The sequence below is a fragment of the Erithacus rubecula genome, assembly GCF_903797595.1.
Source record: "Erithacus rubecula genome assembly, chromosome: 3".
Lineage (NCBI taxonomy): Eukaryota > Metazoa > Chordata > Aves > Passeriformes > Muscicapidae > Erithacus > Erithacus rubecula.
The window spans coordinates 56,601,336-56,623,352 of NC_136689.1; the positions used below are offsets into that span (position 1 = coordinate 56,601,336).

The following is a 22,017-nucleotide window of genomic DNA, read 5'->3' on the forward strand; positions in this document are numbered from 1 at the left end:
TTGTGCAATGGGCCTGGGCAGCCGTACAATTTCACTGTTGGTCTACACACAGCTCACACGCAGGTCAATGTGTTGGCCAGGGCACTCAACACCTGTGAAGGCCACTGCAGCAAACTGACTGGTATCTTCTCAAAAAGTAGTACACATCAAACATTCACTTCGGCAGAAAAGTTTTCTTTTTCTTTTTTTTTTTTTTTTGTAGCAGCAGCCACGAAATTTATTTAGGTTTGTAGTCATCAGTCTAATAAGTACATTGAAATGCAATTAGTTACTTTTTTTCCTGCTAGTAAGTTCCTTAGCCATGTACTTTCAGTACCAGTGTATACACAGTAAGGTTGTAGGTAAAAGCATTTACAGAAAAAGGGGCAGCCATCCATGAAAAATAAGTTGTCCATAGCAGATATAGGACCACATTACAAAAAGTTGTTACTACACAATGCAAGAAGGGGTATGTCCCACTTAGTTTAAATGTAGCATTGAAAATAAAGGTACTAACTTCTGCCTAGTAATTCATAAAGTAAAATAATTGAACATGGCTCTGCCCACATAGAAATGCTCAATGGCTCCCACATAATCAACATTAGACTTCCATTGCTACAGACCCAATAATTACAAAGTGTTTCAAACAATGGATATGTTAAAGAGATTAAGCAAGAGGTTAAAAGAAAACATTTGTGAAAGGGTCTTTCATGGCTGAACATTCCAGCAAAGCTGTGGGACGTGTCCTTGTTTTCACAGAACCCCGGGATTCTTGAGGTGGGAAAGGACCTCAGGAGGCTATCTGACCCAACCCCACATTCCCAAACAGGGCCACCTGGAGACAGTTGCCCAGGGTCCTGTCCAGATGGCTTTTGAGATCAACCCAAAGTTTTCTATCAGATGGTAAAAATGGGACCTGCTTTATAGAGGGGGCAAATTAAATGTACCCACATAATAACTTTAGTTGTAAATCTGTTGCATTTTTGTCACCAGCTGCCAAATCCTGCAGAGTGCTCAGCACAATTGGGCTATGTGTAAATCAGGTGGAGTTGGTGCTCATTCACTTGGGAAAGAAGGTTGCATTTTCACATTGCAGGACTGGCATTGACCTGTGGACATTGGAAGCAGGTTCATCAGCCAGCAGCACGTGCATAAGACTTTCCAAAGTGAAACCTGTGACCAGGCTTCAAATTCCTTCCCTCAGAAAAACAAACAAGCACCAAAAAAACCCCCAAGAAGGACAGCAACATGCAAAATCAATTCAAGAAGAGGATTTGGAAGTTTAAAAATGGATCAGGTTAAGATGGAGGAGCAATGTATGTATTCACTTTTCCTGCAAGTCAACAATAACTTCACTTATAAAAACAAGTGGGCTTAAGAACAACAGAGTGAAGAGAAGTCAGAAACACACCATGTGAAGAAGAGTAAAAAAGTAAAAAATCAGGTTTTCTTAGATAAAAGTAATTTGATCAATCAAATTCAATGGATTAGTCATTTTCTTTGGGAATACATTTGAAGATCAGTACTTCTCCACCTAGACCACATCAAGAAATTTGGTGAATGTAACTTTGCTGTCATAAGAGAGTTAAATATTTGTTTAGGTGCCTTAACAGGTTACATTTAACAGTAACATATTAAGTAATATTTTTTCTTATACCGTGGGGCAGTTCAGGTCTGGAGGAAGTGACAACAGCAAGAGAGTGCTTTGGCAGGTCACAGTGATTGTGAGTGCCTTAGCCCTGTCCTCTGCTTCCTGTGTGTGAAATTCACAGTTTCAGCTCTTCCCAATAGCTGTCTCCAAGCAGAACAGGGAGCAAAGATCACCCACCTGCACGTGTACAGCCAACAGCTGGGCTGGCAAAAGGGACTCCTCAGAGTCCAGGAGAGTCAGGAGAATTAACTTCCATAGCTGCCTTCCATGTCCCAGAGTAAGATCCCAAACCAGTACTGACCTGGATGACTCTTTTGAGGAAGTGCAGGAGGTTGGAGGGAAGCTCTGTCTTTTTACAGGGATTTGCAGCCAATATTTTTTTCCTTCAACTCTCCAGCACATTTTCTACATCAGCTTATATTAATGTCCTCTTGCTTTTGGAGAAGATGCTGCAGCACATATCAGTCTCAGTGATCATCTTTAAAACTGCCTGATGAACATGTTTATTTGTCTATTCTAGATGTTTAAGGATTAACGTAATTACTTTACACTCTCTCTTCCCAGCAAGCAGAAGTTGTAAGGTCTCCCTTTGCATATGTTTAATTTTCCAGGAAAAGGCGTTTCATTGCTTGTTGTGGTATTGCCATGACTCTACAGAAACAGAAGACCTTGGAAGAGTTTCCAAAGGAGCCATGTGCCAAACCTCCCATTACAACCCCACTCTTCTGCTCTCTGCAGGAGACCTCAAATTCCACTGAAGTCTAGAGATTCTTATGGAATGTCATAGCTTTTCAAACAAGATTTCATCACAAAAGGAGTTTTTACTACCCAAAACAATGTTTATCAAGATAATTTTACCTATAAAATATTAGACTTAAAATTACTGTTAAACTATGTGGTTATTTGACTAAAAGAAAGATGGATCTTAAAAATCCAGGTTATCTTGTAGAAAGGAGCTAATTCAGACAAGCTAAGAAGAAAAGATAACTAGAAGAGAATGAAGAATCTTTCCAAGTCCTTCCACTAATTAGAATCTCTAACACTAATTGACACTCAAAATTATTCAAATTCATTTTTAGTATTTCTGAATTTCAAATATCATTGGGAAATATTCAGTTTCAATTACATTGAAGCATTTTAGCCAAATTTGAAAAGAGCATGTCCAGAGAGATTAAATATCTCTGATTAAAAAAAAACATAACATCTGTAACATAACAGTAATGCAGAAAATCTGCTCCTCAGTAGGTGCAAATATTCTAGTGTAAGAATTCCATTGGAAAATACAATTCAGTCTACTTTTCATAATTTCACAAGAAAATGTTTCACAAGAAAATGTTAGACAAAAAGAATCACCAATGCTTTTGCCAACACTTGGCACACACAACTCTGATATTTTCTTTTCAGGTGTTCTCTATTTCTAGAAGAGGTATTTAAAAACAATTTTAACAGGTGTTGTCGATCTTTGTCCTTTTAGTGCTAAACATCCCTTCAGGTTTGACCCAATTTTCCCTAGGTTGTTCTGGAAGTACAGAGGTGTATGTCTACCAACACCAAAAGCAGGTGACTAACTCTGTAGGTGTGCACGTTTGGTTCACACAGTAGGGCTAATAAGGCTGATTAAATCTACTAGAACTTCAATGTTTCTACATTATTTAGACTATCAAACTAGAGAAGATATCAAAAGAATAGGCTGTATTTTTCTCACCTCTGCTTTTTCCTTGTTCGAGTTTTACCAGGAAATAACTTCCCTCTAGTGCTGAATGTCACATGTAATTAGTGTGACAAATAAGTTCTTATACATGCAGATTCCTATTCTCTTACTCCACCTTTCTCTTATGTTCCCCATCAGGCAGGCATTCCAAGAAAGCTACAAACCAGAATCATACAGCTTCTTTCTGAATTATATACATATTACATATGAACTATTCTTCTTTATTCAGAATTACTGTTTATCAAATTCTGAGAATAAATGTAGCTCATGTATGTATTCATTCATATAACCAGAGCATTCAGATTGTAGTCTTTAAGGACAGGCAACATTGGATTACCCCATCTTGGCTCAGTTTCCCCTGCTGGGCATTTGATGGGAGATGAAATAAAACATAAAGCAATCGATGCCTAACAGAGCTGCAGGGTAACCTACACAAGAGTAATTAATGGCTTGTTGTCGCTAGATTTAACTTTAAGGGGAGTTTTTCTAAATTATCCAACCAAACAAATAACATGCCTTGTCATTGGCCCGGTGTAAAATCAATGTATTTCAGCTAAATCTGAGAAGGGCTGACTTTGCACCTGAGAAGGACTGATTGACCTTGCACAATGGTTTTGAGTTTTAGGAAATATATTAAAGCCTCTTTTTTCCAGTCAGCATGCTGCATACATACTCGAGATAATTAAGTGAATATTTAAATGTTTGGCATATTAACATATTCATTAAATATGCTGTTTATGGTCACTCAAAAAGTTCTAAGTTCCTTTTTTAAAACACAATAGTCCCATTTGAATATATCTGGGATTGAAGATCCTTTGGCCATTGCATAAAAGAACAGACACTTGCATTTGAAATAAGAGTGCTTTAGCTGTACAACACCCTGAACAATCCCCTAACTTGTATTGGATACAGAGATTTACTGAAATATTGCTGGGGAAAAAAAAAAATCAAACCTCCAGAGATAAAGGTCACTTACTGTTAAGTCACTGCAAACTCTCTAAACAGCCTGGCCAGTGCCCATCACTGATGACTGATCTTGAAAATTAGTTTCTTCAACTGGGTAGGTGAAAAAACAGTTGTGGAGCTTCTCCCTCTTCCAAAGCTGACATACAAATCCAAGTCAAGAGATTATTCCATTTTGCAACCTTTCAGATGCCTTGTCTTGACATATTCCTAACGTGGACAGAAAGATTTACCTTACATGTTATGAAGGATTAAATTTATAGCGAGTATGAGAGGCGCACACGTCAGCTGGTAGGATAGTGAGGAGATAACTTTTTGTCTGGTCTTGGCTAAAAATATGTGGGTTAGAAAAGGAACTGATTGATTTCATCAAGATCTCAAAGTAAATTCTGAATAATATAGGTGCATACAATTTTTTTTTTCTTCAAATTCAAAGTATTGCTTGAAAAGAAGCTCGATGAAGAGGCTGATTTAGATGATGTTCCAAGGCTGCCTGATCAAGATTAGGATCTTCATTTTATCTTACCATGATAGTTTCCCACACACGGGTTTGGCTAGAGAGATCCAGATGAAGGCTGCTTGAATCTCAGGAAAATTGTAAAGATTGCAGACAGTAGCAGATTCACAGCTGACAAAAAAGTGTTCAAGAAAAGTGGGGGAAATGTGTGGTTTTTGTGAAATTTGCCTGAAATCAGCTGAACAGATTCAATTAGATTCAGTGCCAGCAAAGGAGGAACAGCATGATGATGATCAGGAAGCATTACTTCAAAACACAGCACCTAGGGGTGATTGTGAAGAGCCTAGTTCTGTTCCTGTTTTTAAAACCAGGAATGTGTTTGAAGCTACTACCATGAAAGTCTTCCAGACATATCATTTGTTCAGCCTCCTCACAGTTCTCTGGAATTCTCATCCTATGTAGCTGCCTAGGGATTTCTCCTTTAAAGGAGCTATGCTTCTCATCTGTTAAAAGACTCTCTATATTTTTCTAAGATTATTCCAACTATCAAAGCTGTGTTTTCAAGCAGGTACCAAAGCTGCCAGTCCCAAAGTGGCTGGTACAGTTGCTTGAGCAACCATCACTGAGATAATAGTGTCAGGGAAGTTCATGTCGAGGATATCTGGGCTAAAGGACTGTTCTTGCTGATTCCCAGTCAAAAAAGGGATATCAATATCCTGAATGAGAAAAAGCCTAGATGAGCATGAGACATAGTTAAAACAGGAGGGTTTACTTTTGGGAATAAATGGATATCTAATAAGATATGGCTTTCTTACCAGCAGTATTTTACCATTGTGTTCCAGTGCCTTTGATAAGGTAAGAGCATCCCTCATTGCTTTCTCCACATCTGGGGCTTGTAGGGCATTGCTCTTTGTCCTGGTTTCATCTGGGATTGAGTTGATTTTCTTCCTAGTAACCAGTGCAGTGCTGTGGGCTTGGATTCAGCATGAGACTGATGTTGGTAACACACTGATGGCTCAGTTGTTGCTCTGCAGTGTTTACCCTGAGCCAGGGTTTTCAGGTTCCTGTGCTCTGCCAGTGAGGAGCTGCACAAGGACCTGGGAGGGAACATGGGCAGGACAGCTGATCCAAACTGGCCAAGGGGATATTCCAGACCATACAATGTCATGCCTGCTATATAAAATGTGGGGAGTTGGGCTGGGAGGGGCGTATTCTTGCACTTAGCTGCATGGGGAGCTGGAAGGAAAGTGTGCTTTGTGGAGGAACTATCATGGTACCAGATGTTTCCTGGCTGCAGAGGATCATTGGGGAAAACAACCAAATTATGAGGGGCCACTTAATATTCGTAACAGAGCTGCAATATTGGACGAAGTAACAGAAGTTCTTCAAAATTAAGAATGCCAAATGTTTTCAGGCTACTTAGGCTCTTACCCCTATTAGTTCAATATGCAAAATGTCATTATGGATCTAAAATCTTTCTTCCATTGTCAGATGGGTCATGAAACAGGCTGTCTGTAACTCTAAACTGTTCAAATTTGCCTCTGCTAGTATGAAGCAGTTCAGAGAACAGTCCTGTGCAAAACATGTGTCCAGTCAGGCACACGTTTGGATGGTGTAATCAGTGGCACAGAAATAATCAGCCTGCCCAGAAGAACCACCTCTACTAGCAATAATGTAGCACTGTTATTCCAAGCAATTAAGCAGGCAGACTGTTTTTTCACTGAGGTTTACTCTTGCTCATAGAAAAAAAAATATATATACGAGAAGTGTGTACCAAGATGGAGAAACTAAATTTTAGAAATTTTAATTACTTAGAAGCTGTATTTAACCCAAACCTTTTAAAGAGAAATAGAGAATAATTTTACTTTTCAGCTTTGTAAGCACTCTTGTAATTTGCCTGTCTCCCTTTCTAACATCTTTTCCTAAACAAAAACCCTGAAGACTAGAGGCAGATAATGTTTGTCCATAATCTTCCATGCTGGAATAACTATTCACTGTCTTGTGGAACACAGAACAGTTTTGGTACAGGGGTCAGGTAGCATAGGAAAGGGTGCAGAAAAATAAGATATTTTTCTAGACAACACAAACGTGTTTACTGATACTGACTTTTAAATTCTCTATCATCTACTGAGCCAAGAGAAGCTTCTACATGTGCCCTGCTAGTGAGACACTTTGTGAGTTAATTGTGTAAATAATTGGTTCAACAGCCACTCTCCTGTCTTGAATTAGATTTTTAGAGAAATAGAGAATAGAATCACAAAACAGTATGCATTAAAAGGGACCTTTAAGATCATTCCAAACCTCCTCCCATGGGCAGGGCAATTGCTTAAAGCCCCATCCAACCCAGCCTTGAACATTTCTAGGGATGTGCCATCCATAGCTTCTCTGGAAAAGCTCTGCCAGTGCCTCACCATATCACAGTTAAGAATTTCTTCCTAATATCTAATCTAAATCTACCCTCTTGGAGTCTCTGTAACCATTAAACAGCACGACTCCACCATAAAGGTCACAAATTTCAACCTTCTGAACTTACACCCTCAAGCTCTCAGTTTAATTTATTGATTAATATGCTATCTATTTTCACATTCTGTTACTACTAATTTGTTTGTGTGTTATTTTGGACATTCTTCAAGCCTTAAGTTACACTTTGTTTCTATGCATAACTACCATTCACAGGAATGGGGCATCCACATCCCTGGGAGACATGTTCTACTGTCTCACACCCTCACAGTAAGGAATTTCTTCCTACATCTAATTTCAACCTACTTTCTGTCAGTTTAAAGATATTTCCTCTTGTACTTTCACTACATGCCCTTGTAGAAAGTTCTCCAGCATTCTTTAGCCCCCCCTTAAGGTGCAGTTTATCAATTTTAGAAAACCAAAACAAATTCCTTTGTATATTAATAATACTATCAGTAATTTTATCATATTGAAAATCTCACGTGGTTTCAGGTGGACAAAAAGAAAAAAATTAAGTCCTTTTTGGCAGCTATCTTATAGGTGTGTAGGGACTCTTAAAGAGAAACAATGGCCTTTTGGGGTTGAATGGTTGTCTGGCTAAACACATCCTTACACAAGCAGATCAGCAACAATCTTCCTCTACCAAATTCCCACAGGATTTGTTTAAACATTTTGTGATCTTTACTCACAGTCCTAGAGACTAAAGCCTATCCCCACAGGTAGCAGTGCCATAAACTGCATCACATTGACCCACCAGTGAAACATTTGGAGCTTTCTCAGTGGCTGGCACTTTCTCCAAGGAAACTTTTAAAATCGAAGTTCAGTTAATTCTGGCTGTAGGTATTTCCTTTCCTAGGAGACATCCATTGCTAAAGTGACTAGAAATGGATTTCTGCTCCAACCTGAAAATATGGGAGTAGGCAAATGTTGCTGGAGGCATGAACAGGTCATGCAGTGTGAAATTATTACTAGAATTACTGGAGAAAAAATATTGAAACTGAAGTTATATCCACATCCTAAGAGAGGTTGTAATGGTCAGGAAACTTTCATGGTGGAATGTGGTTGGCATGTAAGGAATCTGTTCCCCAGGCTGCAGCTTTAGATGTTGGCAGCACTGGGGGAGCTTCTGAGCTGACCTTAGAAGAAATAGAGGGGAGGGTGGAGCAGAGTGGAGAAACCACAGTCAGGCTCAGTTGTAAATCACTGCCAGTATGGAACTAAATGGTGCCCTACAGCTAAACAGCCACAGAGCATCTGCCACACAAGAGATGTATTGGTTGCTGAACTGGCAATTGCTTGATTTTATGGTAAAATTCTCTTCTGTAGATGGCATTTGCTCATTATAACACCAAAAATGTTCTGTAGATGGCATTTGCACATTTACAACACCAAGAATCACCTCCATCCCAAAAGCTACCTGTTTCCTAAGTGTGACCACTGCTCACTGAGCATTTGCTCTATATTTTTCCAACCTATACCTTTAAAATCAAAATAAGAAAATTCTATACCAATCCATAACAAAGGTATGTATGACAAGAGTCACTCAAACATAAAAAAATAGTACAATGCCTTCTTGTATGCCAGACAAAATATTTTTGTAGGAAAGGCACACATTGTGCAAAGTCCTGGTGAAAACTCAGCTATACTGTGGTCATTTCTCATTCCTCAGGTTCAAGTAGAAGAAATTCCATCTGAGGTGAAGGCAAACAAAGACTGAAGCAGTTGGGTAAGGGCATGGAGGGCCTATGGAATAAGAAGATAACTAGCAAGGCAAGACAACAGCTGAAAGGGCTGTCATCACTGTCAAGAAAGATAGCAAGGTTGAATCCAAGGAAGGAAAAAAGCTACTGAAGTGCAAGGAAAAATGAGGGTTAACAGCAGAAACCAATTCACTACTTCTTTCCAAAAGGAATACCTCACCATCAACAGTACAGCAGCAAATATCCCTTGGTGTATTGGGAAGAATGGTGAGGAAACCTTGCATGCTCTCTATGCCTCTGCAAAGTTCACACAGAGGAAACCAAAACCCTATCTTTCACCTTTCACATCACCACAACCTTATTTACACAGTCTGAATGTACATACCCATTTTGGCACCAACATAGAAAGTTACAAGCATGGTACATTCCTTCCTCTTTCCAAGGCTCAAAAAATTGAATCCTAAAGGAAGAAGAAACTTACCAGGCTTGCCATGAATGGAGGTGCACAAATAACTTTCAGAAAGATTTAAGTCACCAAGGAGCTTTGAAAGTTTTACCCTGTGGATGGATCCCATATAAACACAGCCAACTGGGCAGCTTAGTTTAAGTGGGAAAAGGGTGAGCGTGATAGCAACAATGGGCTGTTTTACAGTTTGGAATTTTGCCTGATTGTGTTTGGGGCATGGATCCAAATGTTGTATGTCTGAAAATAGCCACCCTTTCCACCACACCTCCTTCTCCTTGTTTTTCAAAGCCTGTGTTATTTCCAAAGTGGTCTCTTGGCACTGTTCATTCCAGCCAATTGAATATATTTGGTTACATTTTGTCTTTTGAGCCAAAGTGTAGTGATGGCTCCAGGTTTAGGGAGAACAAAGCTTGGGAATCTCCTAGGAGATGTGCCCAGTCTGTACATTGAAGAGGCAGGTCTTGTTCACACATGCAGGGAGTTGCCAGTTGCTAGCACCGAGATCAGGAAGGAGTTTTCCCCAGTGCAGATTGGCACTAGTCCATGGGGCTTTTTGCCTTCCCCTTCAGCATCAAGCATGACCACTGTTCAGGGCTCTCCAGTCCATTTATTCCAGGCTGCTCATGCACCTGGAAGATGGCCTGCAGCTGAAGGGAGGAAGGCTTTTTCCCCCCATGCTAGCAAGTGTCTCTAAGCAGTTTTTTTGCCTTTGTCTGCAGCACTGAGCACAGCCCCTTGTCAAGCTCCTCTGGGCCCTTACAGCTCTGTTCCTGCCTGCTATCCTTGCACTTCCCAGGCACTATTGGTGCCCTGGCTCCCTCTGGCTCCTCTGCCTGCTGCAGGCTTGGAGTAACAGCGAGCTCTTCTCTTCACATCACTCCATTTTCCAAGGGGTTCTTGTTTCTGGTGAACAGCCTTGGAAGCCTTCCTTCCTTGCTTAGAAAGGTTCCAGGCTTGCTGCCCCATCCAGAGGCTTGGATGCCAAATGGCTTACTGCCATTTTTCAGCTCTTCCAGAGTACAATACAAGTGTGGAGCAGGCACAAGAGCACATTTCGTTCATCCTTGGCCAAGAGGCACAGTGGAGCACATTTTGGAAGGCAGAAAGTGTGCTTCTCATCATTGTGGGTCCTACTTTGGATAACATGCCATGGTGCCACATACCTCTTTGCTTTATTCTTTTGTATGTGGTCAGTACCAATCCTCATTTTTCTCATTCCTCACTCTTAAGGAAACAGGGACTGCTTGGCCTATATTCCTGTTGTTGCTCTCTGTGCCTCTGTAGCTTTTCATTGCTAGACTGCAAGGGATGTTTTTTCAATCTTCATTCTTCAAAGGAAGAATCCACCACCCTACTCCTGGCTACATGTGCATTGTGTTAATGCTTGCAAGCATTGGCTATGAAACAGATTCAGAAAAAAAAAAAAAACCATACATTTAGTTATAAAAACAAAATACAACTTCCTGTTTTAATCTATCAGACTTGTGTCCTTGGACATGTTTTTGAAGATGAAAAAGCCTTGGTATTTCAGGCAAATAACAGTCTCACCATTATTTGACTCGTGGTGAGTGTAGGGAATAGAATAGAATAGAATAGAATAGAATAGAATAGAATAGAATAGAATAGAATAGAATAGAATAGAATAGAATAGAATAGAATAGAATAGAATAGAATAGAATAGAATAGAATAGAATAGAATAGAATAGAATAGAATAGTTCTGCTATGTTATGCCCAGAGTTCTGCATGACAATCTATGATCTGTCTGAGTGCTCTATCTAGGAGAGCAGCTCTCTGCAGTGTCAGACACACCTACAGCATCACTCAGGCTGAGCTGGAACATGCCCCTGAGCCCTGGGCAGGAGTGGGGGTGGAGAGGGGAGGGCAGCCTGTCAGCACAGCCAGGCCCTGGCAAAAGACCTGCACTGATCATGTGCTCTCCTGTAGACACTGATGGTTAGCCACTTTGGAGACAGCATTTTGGGGCAGATGGACCTCAGCTCTATGGAGCACTGTTGTTCTCTGGGTCTTGTGTTCTAACAGGTTTTTTTCAAGGGAAATGTGTCAGGTATTTCTACAGCTGAGTACAATGAGAAAAAAAAATCCACAGGCAAGTGAACATGTATTTCTCACATCAAACAGTTAGCAACCATCTAGTTCTGAAGCACCTCCTGCTCCTGACTGAGGGATTGATCTCAAAGATTGGATCTATGATCTAAGTGTCAGAGATGTGGGGGGTTGGCCATCCTGTGGAAGCCCAGCTAAACTGGATAAACACAAAAGACTTTCAAAAAATACAGTTTCCATGTGCGTTTTGCAAATGTGTTCAGGTGATCAAATGCTCTTGAGGTCATCCACATGAAAAGGTACATTCCTCCTTCCTACAAAGTGACAGAGCCAATGCCCAGGCTGGGACACAACTGCATATTCCATCCTTTCTTCTAGTGCAGGGCTGGGAAGAAATATCATCAAAGATATCCTGAGCATCTTGTGGTAAGGAAAGGAGGAGGTAGGAACAAGAGCCAAACCAAATCAAATCAAATTGGATCAAATCAAATTGAATTAAAGAGCTGAGTTGTAAGGGATGATCATCAAATCCCACTGCCTGACTACTTCAGGGCTGACCAAAATAAAAATACGGTATCAAGGGCGTTGTCCAAATGTCTTTTAATCACTGACAGGCTTGGGGAACTGACCTCTTCTCTCAGGAACCTGTTCCAGGGTTTGATCACCCACTGAGTAAAGAAATGCTTCCTCATGTCAAGTCTGAACCTCTTCTGTGGGGCACAGCTTTGAACCATTCCCATATGACCTGGCACTGGGTCCCTGGGAAAAGAAGGACCTTTTCCCCTTCCTTGCCCCAGAAAGTTGTAGAGACCAGTGAGGTTGCCTCTCAGCCTCCTTCTCTCCAAACAAGAAAACCCCAGTCCTGAGCTGCTCCTCACAGGACACCCTGCCAGCCCCTTCCACTGCTTTTGTGCCTTCCTCTGGATACATTCAGGGACCTTCACATCCTTTTGAAATTGTGGGGCCCAGAAGCACACACAACACTCAGGGTGAGGCCACACCAACACCAAGTACAGCAGGATAATCCCTTCTTTTAAGTGGCTGGTGAGGCTGTGTTTGATCCTTCCCAGGACATGGTTTTTCCCCCAGGCTGCTCCTGTTGAGCCTCCTGCCAGCCCAGCACCCCCAGACCCCTCCCACAGGGCTGCTCTCCAGCCATTCCACACCCCATTTAGACTTGTGCTTGCCATTACTCCTTCCTAGGTGCAGAATCTGGCAGTTACCCTTGTTCAATTTCATGCCATTGATGTTTGCCCAAATGCTCCAGGCTACCCAGACCCCTCTGCAAGGCCTCTTGTCCCTTGGGAGTGTCAGCAGCACTTCCCAGTTTGGAATCACCAGCAAACTTGCTCATGGTGCATTCAACTCCTGCATCCAGATCACTGAGAGATATGTTGAACAGAACTGGCCCTAGGATTGATCCCTGAGGAACACCACTGGTGACCAGTTACCAGCCAGATGTGTCCCTGCAACCCTTGAGCTCTGCCCTTCAGCCAGATCTTCACCCAGCACACCATGAACCCACTCATCCCACAGCTGGAAAATTTGTCCCAAAGGATGCTGTGAGGTACAGTACCAAAAGCCTTTAAAAACACAAGAAAATTACACCACCACATTCCCTTCATCTGCTGGGCAGGTGACCTTATTACAGGATACTAAATTACTTCAACTGGACTTTTTTTTATGCATCTGCATTGACTATGACTGACAATTGCAGTGTTCTGTAAGTGTAGTGATAGGACAAGTCCTAAATTTAAAAGGAAAAGAGAGATTTAGTTTGAATATGAGGAAGAAATTGTTCTGTCAGGGTGACGAGGCACTGGCACAGGTTGTCCAGAGAAGTTTGTCCAGGATGCCCCATCCCTGGAAGTGTTCAAGATCAGATTGAATGGAGCTCTGAGCAACCTGGTCCAGTGAAACATGTCCTCACCCAGTGCCAGGGGCTTGGGTCTAGATGATCTTTAAGGTCTCTTCCAACCCAAACTATTCTGTGATTCTGCTAGTGTAGGGCAACGCTGTCTGTGTTGACTTTCTTTAGCCCCCCATTAACTACTAGAATTCAGTTTTCTGTATTTCTGGTAGAATCCTCTTTTATTACCTTGTTCATTGTAATTTCTTTGAAGCTTGCAGCTTTCTGATGTTATACACTCATGCTATCATTTTTTTATGTGCTTTGAGACAGCAAATTTTATTCTCACTTTTTATATGATTCCCTATTCATTTTCCAATCTGTTTCTGGGACATTCTCCCCTGCTGCTCTTTTTCTGCTTTTCAAGTTGTTAATACATTTTCTAAGTCAACGTTTTACCTGATTTTACCCAATGGATGAGCAGTTCTCTTATTCTTTTTCTGACTGTAGCTCCCCTTGCACAACTATACATCTATTTGCTTTCAGGGCTGTAACTTTATTGGCCATCATTTCAATGAGTTTCAGCTTCTTGTAGAAAGTGTTCCCCCATTAGACTGGTCCTCAAGAGAAGACCCTGTCCTTGTCTCTGGGTGATGAAGCTGAACACCACTGTCATTATTTTGCTTCCCTCTTCCGGGTATCAGAATAACAGGCACTATCACTTAGTGGTAACTTTAAAACAGGTCACTAAAAAAGTAGTAATAATAGTTAAAAGAAATACTGCAATATAGAAACCATAATTTTATTGGAAATAATCAACACAACTGCAAGAAGTCTTAACTCAGTGCTGCATTAGGTATATTTTATCATTACAAAACTGCTCTCTGATTGAAAGTCCTTCAACTGCAGCAGCTTGAAAGCTGCTTAATAGAATGTCACTAATGGCAGGTTTCTGACATACTTTGTGCTAGCAAACCTGCTCACATGGCAAATCTATTACTGTGAATGAGGAAGTGGCAAATATGTTGTACAAAATTAGTATTTCAGTAGCTATGGCCTTTTTTTTTTGTCGTTGTTGTTATTGGCAGCCTTCATTTTGAAGGGAGTGGCTTTTTCACTTCATTTCAGTTTACTGGTAGACTGACTTGAAGTTTTGTCATCATCCACCTCCAATTCATTCACCTCTTCCAGTAATTCATCCTGCAGCTCATAGTCTGAGGCTGGTTCAGTGTTATCATCCCAGTAATCAGCTTCGTAACTGTCCAGTAAGTGTTTCTGTGGCAGAATGTCATCATCATCATCAGGAGGATTCCTTGCTTTTTTCTTTTTAATTTTCTTTTGAATCTTAGAAAGCTGCTGCTGCTGCATCTCTGTCCAGGCAATGTTTTCTGTGTGTCTTGATGCTTTCATTTTTTTATAGTCCATTATCTGTTTATTCAGCAGTTCATGATCAACACCAAACAGATTAAGCCGCATGGGTGGATCTGAAGACTGAGTTGTTGAAGGAAAGAGTTTACTGTGGGAAAGAAAACAAATATTGCTTGGATTTTTTCTCCCACATATATTTCTATTTTTGACAACTTGAGTAACAAGGGCCCTGGGTTCCCTGTTACAAAGGAAGAGATACCTCCATATCATGTGTCCAAGGACAGTCTGTGTCAACAGATTTAATGGGAGAAAGCCAATAAAGCAACAACATGCCAGATGAAACTGCTTGTCTCTGGGAAAGTGTACATAGGTGAGCACTGGATCTGGGAGTCCCAAGGAACTCAAGACCACTCCCAGCTCTTCCAAGAAGTGAGAAGCAGCAGCCTGTGCCCAAAACACACCACAGCAATGCAAACCTTATGTTGGATTTGACTATTTCCCCAAGACACAGAGGAAAGTGTTAGGTGCCCTTTGGGAAATCTGTCACAGGAATGACTTCCCACAGGAAGCTATTTGTGATTGGCACCTGATGGACCATCCTGTGAGATGCTGAGGCATAGAAGGCATTTCTACCAACAGACTGCAGCACATTGCTGGTGCAAAGGCTGCTGGCTTTGAGAGCACCCAGTCCACAGAGCCACTGCTCCAACAGGTTGTTCAGCCCTATCTCTCACTGGTTAAAAATCCCTCACAGAAGAAAGTTAAATTAATTTAGGGAGATTTGTCAGTAAACTTGCAATCCATGTATAACAAACCAGACTTATATCAGAAAAAACTGGACAAGTAAAGCAGTACTGGTAAATGTAGTTTTCATCCTCATTGAGACAATTACCAGCAAGAAACAAGTATTGCTGCTGCAGAGCATTTTTAAAATTTTAATTATCATCAACACATCAAGTCTTGAAATCTTAGAAATTCTACATGTATTTCCCTTATAAAAGTAAGATATTAATACCAGAATAAGTATCAGCTCAGCAGAGATGAAAGACACTCAGAATTCTGAACCAAAAAGACCTACCTTGAATCATTTTGAGATGTTTCTTCATCTGGAGGTCCAAAATCAGCAATTGCCAGTAAGTCCTCAACCTGTAAAGACATGAAGGCAACACTTATTAAAGACCCTGTTTAAATCTACTTTGTTCTTATCTACACAAGAAAGAGACAAGTATCCAACAGCAAATATGTTCTTTTTTATGTCTGCAATATTCAGCAAAACCATTTCAAAAAAGTCTTTTCCTTCTTTTACATGGAAGTGCTTATACTTCTCGGCTGAGATGTTTTTGTCAAATAGTGGATCCAGAGATTCCTATGCAGTTTTTTGCCTTATGTGCTTTAAACTCTTGGCTAGGGATTGTCTGACCTACATATTTTTTGGTTTATTTGTTCTTATCTCTATTTCTGTAAGATCCTTACACTTATCTTCTCCCTTTGTGCAAGTTTGCATTTCTCTTATAGGCAACTATGGAGTTCCCAAATACCTTTTAACATGGCCTTTAACCAGTAAATGTTACAAATCTATTATATGCAGTGCTTACAGACAATACATAATTGTGAAAATTTTCTCGTTTGAAATTTAATTTCAGCCTTTCTTCACATTAATTCCCTTCCAATCCATTGTATTATTCTAAAAGTTTAATTGGATGTTTTTTCCTTTACTTACAATACTTAAAAACCAAGTTCAGCTTGTTATTTGAATCTGTGATTGACATAAACCTGATGAACTGTGAAGTGGGAGAAAATGATCCATCTATCTGCTCCCCAGTGTCATTCCCTGACAGAAGTGATATAAAGAGGGCTTTTACTTGTTTTCTGTGAAACTCAGAATTTTTCTGATCACAGAAAGTTCAAGCAGTACATTGCATTTCTAGAGAATCTGAAATTCTTTTTATCCCTTCCAGCTCTGCTCATGCACACAGCAGGAGCCCATAAGGGTCTAACAGTAATTGGCTGTAACAGTAACACTATCATAAATAACGAGGCACTTCAGGGCACAGAAACATGAACCTATTCTTTTTAACTTCACATCAACAGTTGAGGAAGCATTTCTCATCAAATTCTACTCATTGGTGTCATGTTTCTCTTCTGGAAATCTCCCTATTTTAGAAATTTCACTTCACAGTCTCAACGACAGCAAATTCCTAGGAAACATCAGTATTCTAGTAATATGCCAACTAGCTCAAACTATCAACACCTTGACAAGAAACATTAAATAGTAAAGACAATTTTAAAAGTTAAGGAAAAAATGTAGTATGAATAAGCCTACATCCTCTATGCAAAGATCTGAACTTCCCTACAAACATTTTAACAATTCACAGATGGAAAAAGATATGGGGGAAAAAAAATTTTAAAAAAGCACTGGTTATTCAATTGAATCTTAAAAGCACATAATACTTAAAATGTAGAAAATAGCTCCTCCAACCTCATTTCTATAATCATATACACCAGGCAACCCTATATTATTCCTTAAAATGGTAATATGTAATTTTTTAATTTCTTCACTGGCCTAATGATACTGCCTACAATTCTTCTACATATTATATAGGCATCAATCTTACTCAAGATTATTTGTTAAAATTATCTTTGCAACTATAGAGAAAAACTGATTTTTAATGTGAACTGGTAGAGCAACTAAATGATCAGCTCTCTCTTAAGGCACTATATTTGTACATTGAGTCAAAGATTAGCTTTACCTCTTTTACAGCTGCAGCTTCTTTGTCTTTTATAAATATTACTGGGGGTACATTTCCTACAATCTGCTGACTCTTCAGAAGATACCTGGCAAAAACACAGCATTCACCAGCATGAGTATCAGTATAGCATCTCCAGGACAAGAAAAAGCTGTTAAATGAAATCCAGTAGTGCTGTACATTTAAAGATATGGCTTGCAAAACTTTCAGTCTGATGAGGAGGTATTCAGGTTAATGCTAAGCAATACATCAGTGCACAGAATCCAAAAACTCCTGGCTGTAGGTCCAGCTGAGCACTGATGATATTAGGTGTGTCTGTATCTGTATGCATAGGCTAGCACAGATTTTCCCCCCCTTCATTTGGGGGAAAATTATTATTTAATTATTACCACTGTAGGGGTAAGAGCAGTGGGGGATAGAGCCCTCAGAGCAAGGCAAGACAACTTATTCTACATGCTAGCTGGCAGAGCACCTCTTGTCTTCTTCCCAGCCAGCAACTTCCCTTCTTACAGAATGGAAGCTGTGGAGTGGAAGAGAGCATTATGCTAGAGCAGGAATTACATAGCTTAGGGAAACAGGGGGAAATGAAATGGCTTTACAAGTATGCTTCTACACCACCTGCCACATGGGTGAAGTCCTGAACTTCCAATAGATTGGGAGTTAGCAGAAGGCAAGCCAAGGAAAGAGGGGAAGAGACAAAAATCTCAATGATATAGTGAAAAATCACTGGACTCTGTGCTGGAAAAAATGGGCAAAAGCATCATAATACATGGTGCATTCTTAATTTTGGGTGTTTTTTGGTGTCAGTGTTGTGAAGAATTTCTATAATAAGAGTCATCCCTTCTGGAGACCCAAATCATACGTAGCAAATCAGAACTGCAAGGAGATCCTTGCAGCTGTCAGTCCTTTGTGCAGCATCCCGTTCTGGGCTACTGTCCTGCACAGCCTGTCCAGCCACCACCACCAGGACACTGGAATGAGACCTCACCCACACTCCTCTTGCTTTCTGCAGAGCCCACTCCTGCCCTGGGAAAGCACAGCAGCCAAATGAGCCAGCTGTGCTCCAGCAAAAGATCACACAGCTGGTCTGACACAGCCACACTTCCCTGGGAGGCTCATCACAGGAGATACTCCACTCCAAGTATCTAAAAACCTAAAGCATGCCAATAGGTCAGGCCTAGACTGTCAGAAACACTTAGGAAATGGCTCTGGATTTGGGAAGTGGCCTGTCTGTGCCACAGCAGTACCGGATACGTGGAGCACTCTTTCTCAGCACACTTTCAATGTAACTTTCCTTCTCCACAGCAGAAGCAGGGTTCCAGTACACGCGACACGCTGAAAAGTTGGATGACAGGGACACCTATAAAAAAAGTAAATCTGTCTTTAAAATGATATCTATACACACACACTTCACCTGTATACAATGAAGTCTGTGATGGATTGCAGAAAGCCTGCTAGAAAATTTCATAACAGAAGTAATGATATCAGACCAGAATCAGATCATGAGTAAATCAGGACTGATCTACCCCCACCATGTCCCAGTGCAGCACAAACACCATGCAGCTATACAATCTGTGCTGTATTGGGAAGAAGGCTGTTTCTTTCCCTCTCTCATGTTACAGTTGTTTAATTTACAGCAAAGCCTCCTGAAAGCACTGTGCCACACCAGCCAGCATTTTTATATGCAGTCATGTGATGTGAAACAAGCAATCCTCAAAGCCCTAGTGAGACAGGAATACACTGTGAAGGATATTGCACATACAGAACCCAAAGACTCACCCTGCCCATGCAATTTTGAACACTTATCTGACAACAGAATGAATTCAGATGGCAAAAACATCTATTTCAGTCATGAATCACAAATCTTTTCTCATAGATGCAGCTATGAGGTACCATTTTTCTCCATGTTTCTAATATCAAAGCTAAGTCCACCAAGCTTTTAAGCCAAACACTTATTCTTCAATTAATTTAATCTTTACAGAGCAGCAAACGTAGAAGATAAAAACTGCAGACAATAAACAAGAATGTGGAGACAGACTCAATTCCTGTATCAGAGCTCTAACATCCCTTTCAAATCCACAAATTATGACACCACTAGATACAATTATGTACAAATCTCAATTCTTTTTTGGATCTGGCTTGACAATGACATTTTCTTAGGCTTGCCCTTTTTTTGAAGTAATTCATGAATCACTTATGTCTTCTGGCAGTAACGTTGCTGGTGAGTGACACAAGGAGGTGTCAACTCTCACACAGCTGCAAGAAGAACAGACTCTTGGAAAGATACACTTATGTTGGTAAAACCAAGCTCCACCTTCTGAAAGGGCAAGACAAAGAGTTTATGTCTGAACAACAGAAAAAAACAAAGTCGTATCAGGAGAATCACCATTTAAGTGGCCTGAGTTGCATTTGCATTGGGTAGCAAAGCCTAAGCCAAGTACTACAGTGGCAAAGCTCTGCTCGTGTGTACTCCAGAGCCTGATCTTGCTGCACTCTGTCACATCAGAAGCAATGCAGCCAAACTCCCCTTGCACACATCACAACACCCAGGGAAGCTCCTTTGGCACGTCCATGCCAACCTCACAATGTAATCAGAGAGGCTCAGCACAAGCTGTAGCTTTGGCACTTGCCTTGCAGATTTCCAGCTTGAGATCATAAAATTCTTGGCTGACTTCACAGGTAGTCGCCATCTCTAACACAGCTTTATGAATAAGACCATTCAAGACTTTGCAGCGCATGTTATCTTCTTTCCTTGTTTTTGTCGGATCATTTTTCATTAAAAAGTCCAGCTTGGTTGGTTTATACAACTTTAAAAAGAAACAGACAACACATTCAACAGTAGTTACACACTTGTATTAGGCAACTATATACAGTTTCATGCACTTTACTAAGTATGCTCTTATTTCATTGCTGCAGCTGTGATGTCTTTATATAGGTCCTATATATCAAGTGTTTCAATAAAGAATACTTCTGTTCACAAAATCTTTGACATTCGTGTACTTCAGTCAAAGTTTTTAAAGTCCTTTTTGTATTTTGCAGAAAGTTATGAAGCTCCATAGATGTGTTTTCTCAAATGCATGCATTGACTGAAAAGCTTTGTTTGTTTGAAAAAACAAACACTAAAACAAAATTCATCAAACTAAGCTCATAGAAGCTTTAATCTGGATCAGTACTCAAGAGTGTGCAAGAGACCATTGATGCAAGGATGAAAGATCAGCACAGAAGAGGAAACAGCTGTGGGAAGCCAAATGGCAATCCTCTCACAGTCAGAACCCTACTGTTTGTTCACAAAATCTTGCTATTTCTCCATCAGAAAATACTTCCAAGTTAGAATCAGTGGCAGAAACACAAATAAACACATATTGGCACAAACAAACACATCGCTATAAAAGCTCGCTCTTACCGTTTGTGATCCCAGCGTAGGGCTGTCATACCAGAACTTCTTTCTTTTGGGAAAAAGAAAGGAAATCAGCCTTATCTTTCAGCAGCTCAGAGAAATAAAGATTCCCCGTGTAATTAATATTCCACCTGCCTGAAAGCATACCACAACACCCAGGTTTCCATGCAAGTAGCTCTCCTCCTGGGGTGTGGAGAACAATGTTTCCCATCCTAAGCTGAAGCTGCTCAGAGACAGCAAGGGGGTGGAAAAGAACAGCTCTCAGGTTTCTTTACATTAATAGAATCATTAAGGTTCAATAAGGCTAAGATCATCACGTCCCACTATTAACCCAGCACTAACAAGATCAGCTCCAAACAATGTCTCTCAAGCACCACTTCTATCTTTGCTGAACACTTCCAAGGACAGTGATTACACCACTTTCCTGGGGATACTGTTCTATTGCTTGACCATACTTCCCTTCCAGTGAAGAGATTTCTCCCAATATATAATCTAAATGCCCCTTAGTGCAACTTGAGGCCATTTCCTCTCCTCCTTGTTTCCTGGGAGAAGGACAGACCCCCTTTACACTTTCAGGCTGTTGTAGAGAGTGATAAGGCTCCCTTGGATAGTCCTTTTCTCCAGGCTGAACACTCGCAGCTCCCTCAGCTGCTCCTCACAGGAGTTGTGCTGCAGACCCTCCATCACTGCACTGGGCACACTCCAGCACCTCAATGTCTTCCCTGTACCGAGGGGCCCAAAACCAGACGCAGCCTCGAGGTGTGCAGAGCACGGAGGGACGATCCTGCTCCTGCAGGACACACCATGGCTGACAGAGGCCAGATGGCCTGCTTGGCCACCTGGGCACATGTGCAGCGCTGCCGACCAGCTCAGGTTGGGTGTCTCTCTCTCTCCCCTCCGCGGTACCGGGAGCGCCCGAGCCCCACAGCCGCCCTCACCGCCCTTGTCCCAGCGCCCACAGCCCGCCCCGGCACGGCCCCGCACTCCGGGAGCGCCCCGCTCCCTCCCGCCCCGCACCTACTTATTCTTGCGGAGCATTTTCCGCAGCAGGTTCCTGGGGCCGCCCAGGGCTGCGGAGCTGCGCAGGGCGCGGCAGCACCGCGGCACCGCGGCCGCCCGGGCGGCCCACATTGCTGCCCTGGCCCGGCCCGGCCCGGCCCGGCCCGGGGAGCGCCCGCCTCAGCCCCGCTGCGGCTCCCTCTGC

The 22,017-nt window shown here is 41.4% G+C and overlaps 1 protein-coding gene across 1 annotated transcript; it reads right to left on the bottom strand.

The window, feature by feature from the left end:
* Positions 1-14,089: 14,089 nt before the first annotated feature.
* On the bottom strand, positions 14,090-21,993 carry RBFA (ribosome binding factor A). Its single transcript, XM_079302020.1, has 7 exons — positions 21,835-21,993; positions 20,820-20,862; positions 20,047-20,223; positions 18,664-18,776; positions 17,420-17,504; positions 15,748-15,815; positions 14,090-14,817 (listed from the first exon to the last, which is right to left on the bottom strand). Exons 1-7 carry the CDS (start codon positions 21,942-21,944, stop codon positions 14,421-14,423), a joined length of 993 nt encoding a protein of 330 aa, XP_079158146.1. The 5' UTR covers positions 21,945-21,993; the 3' UTR covers positions 14,090-14,420.
* Positions 21,994-22,017: the final 24 nt, after the last annotated feature.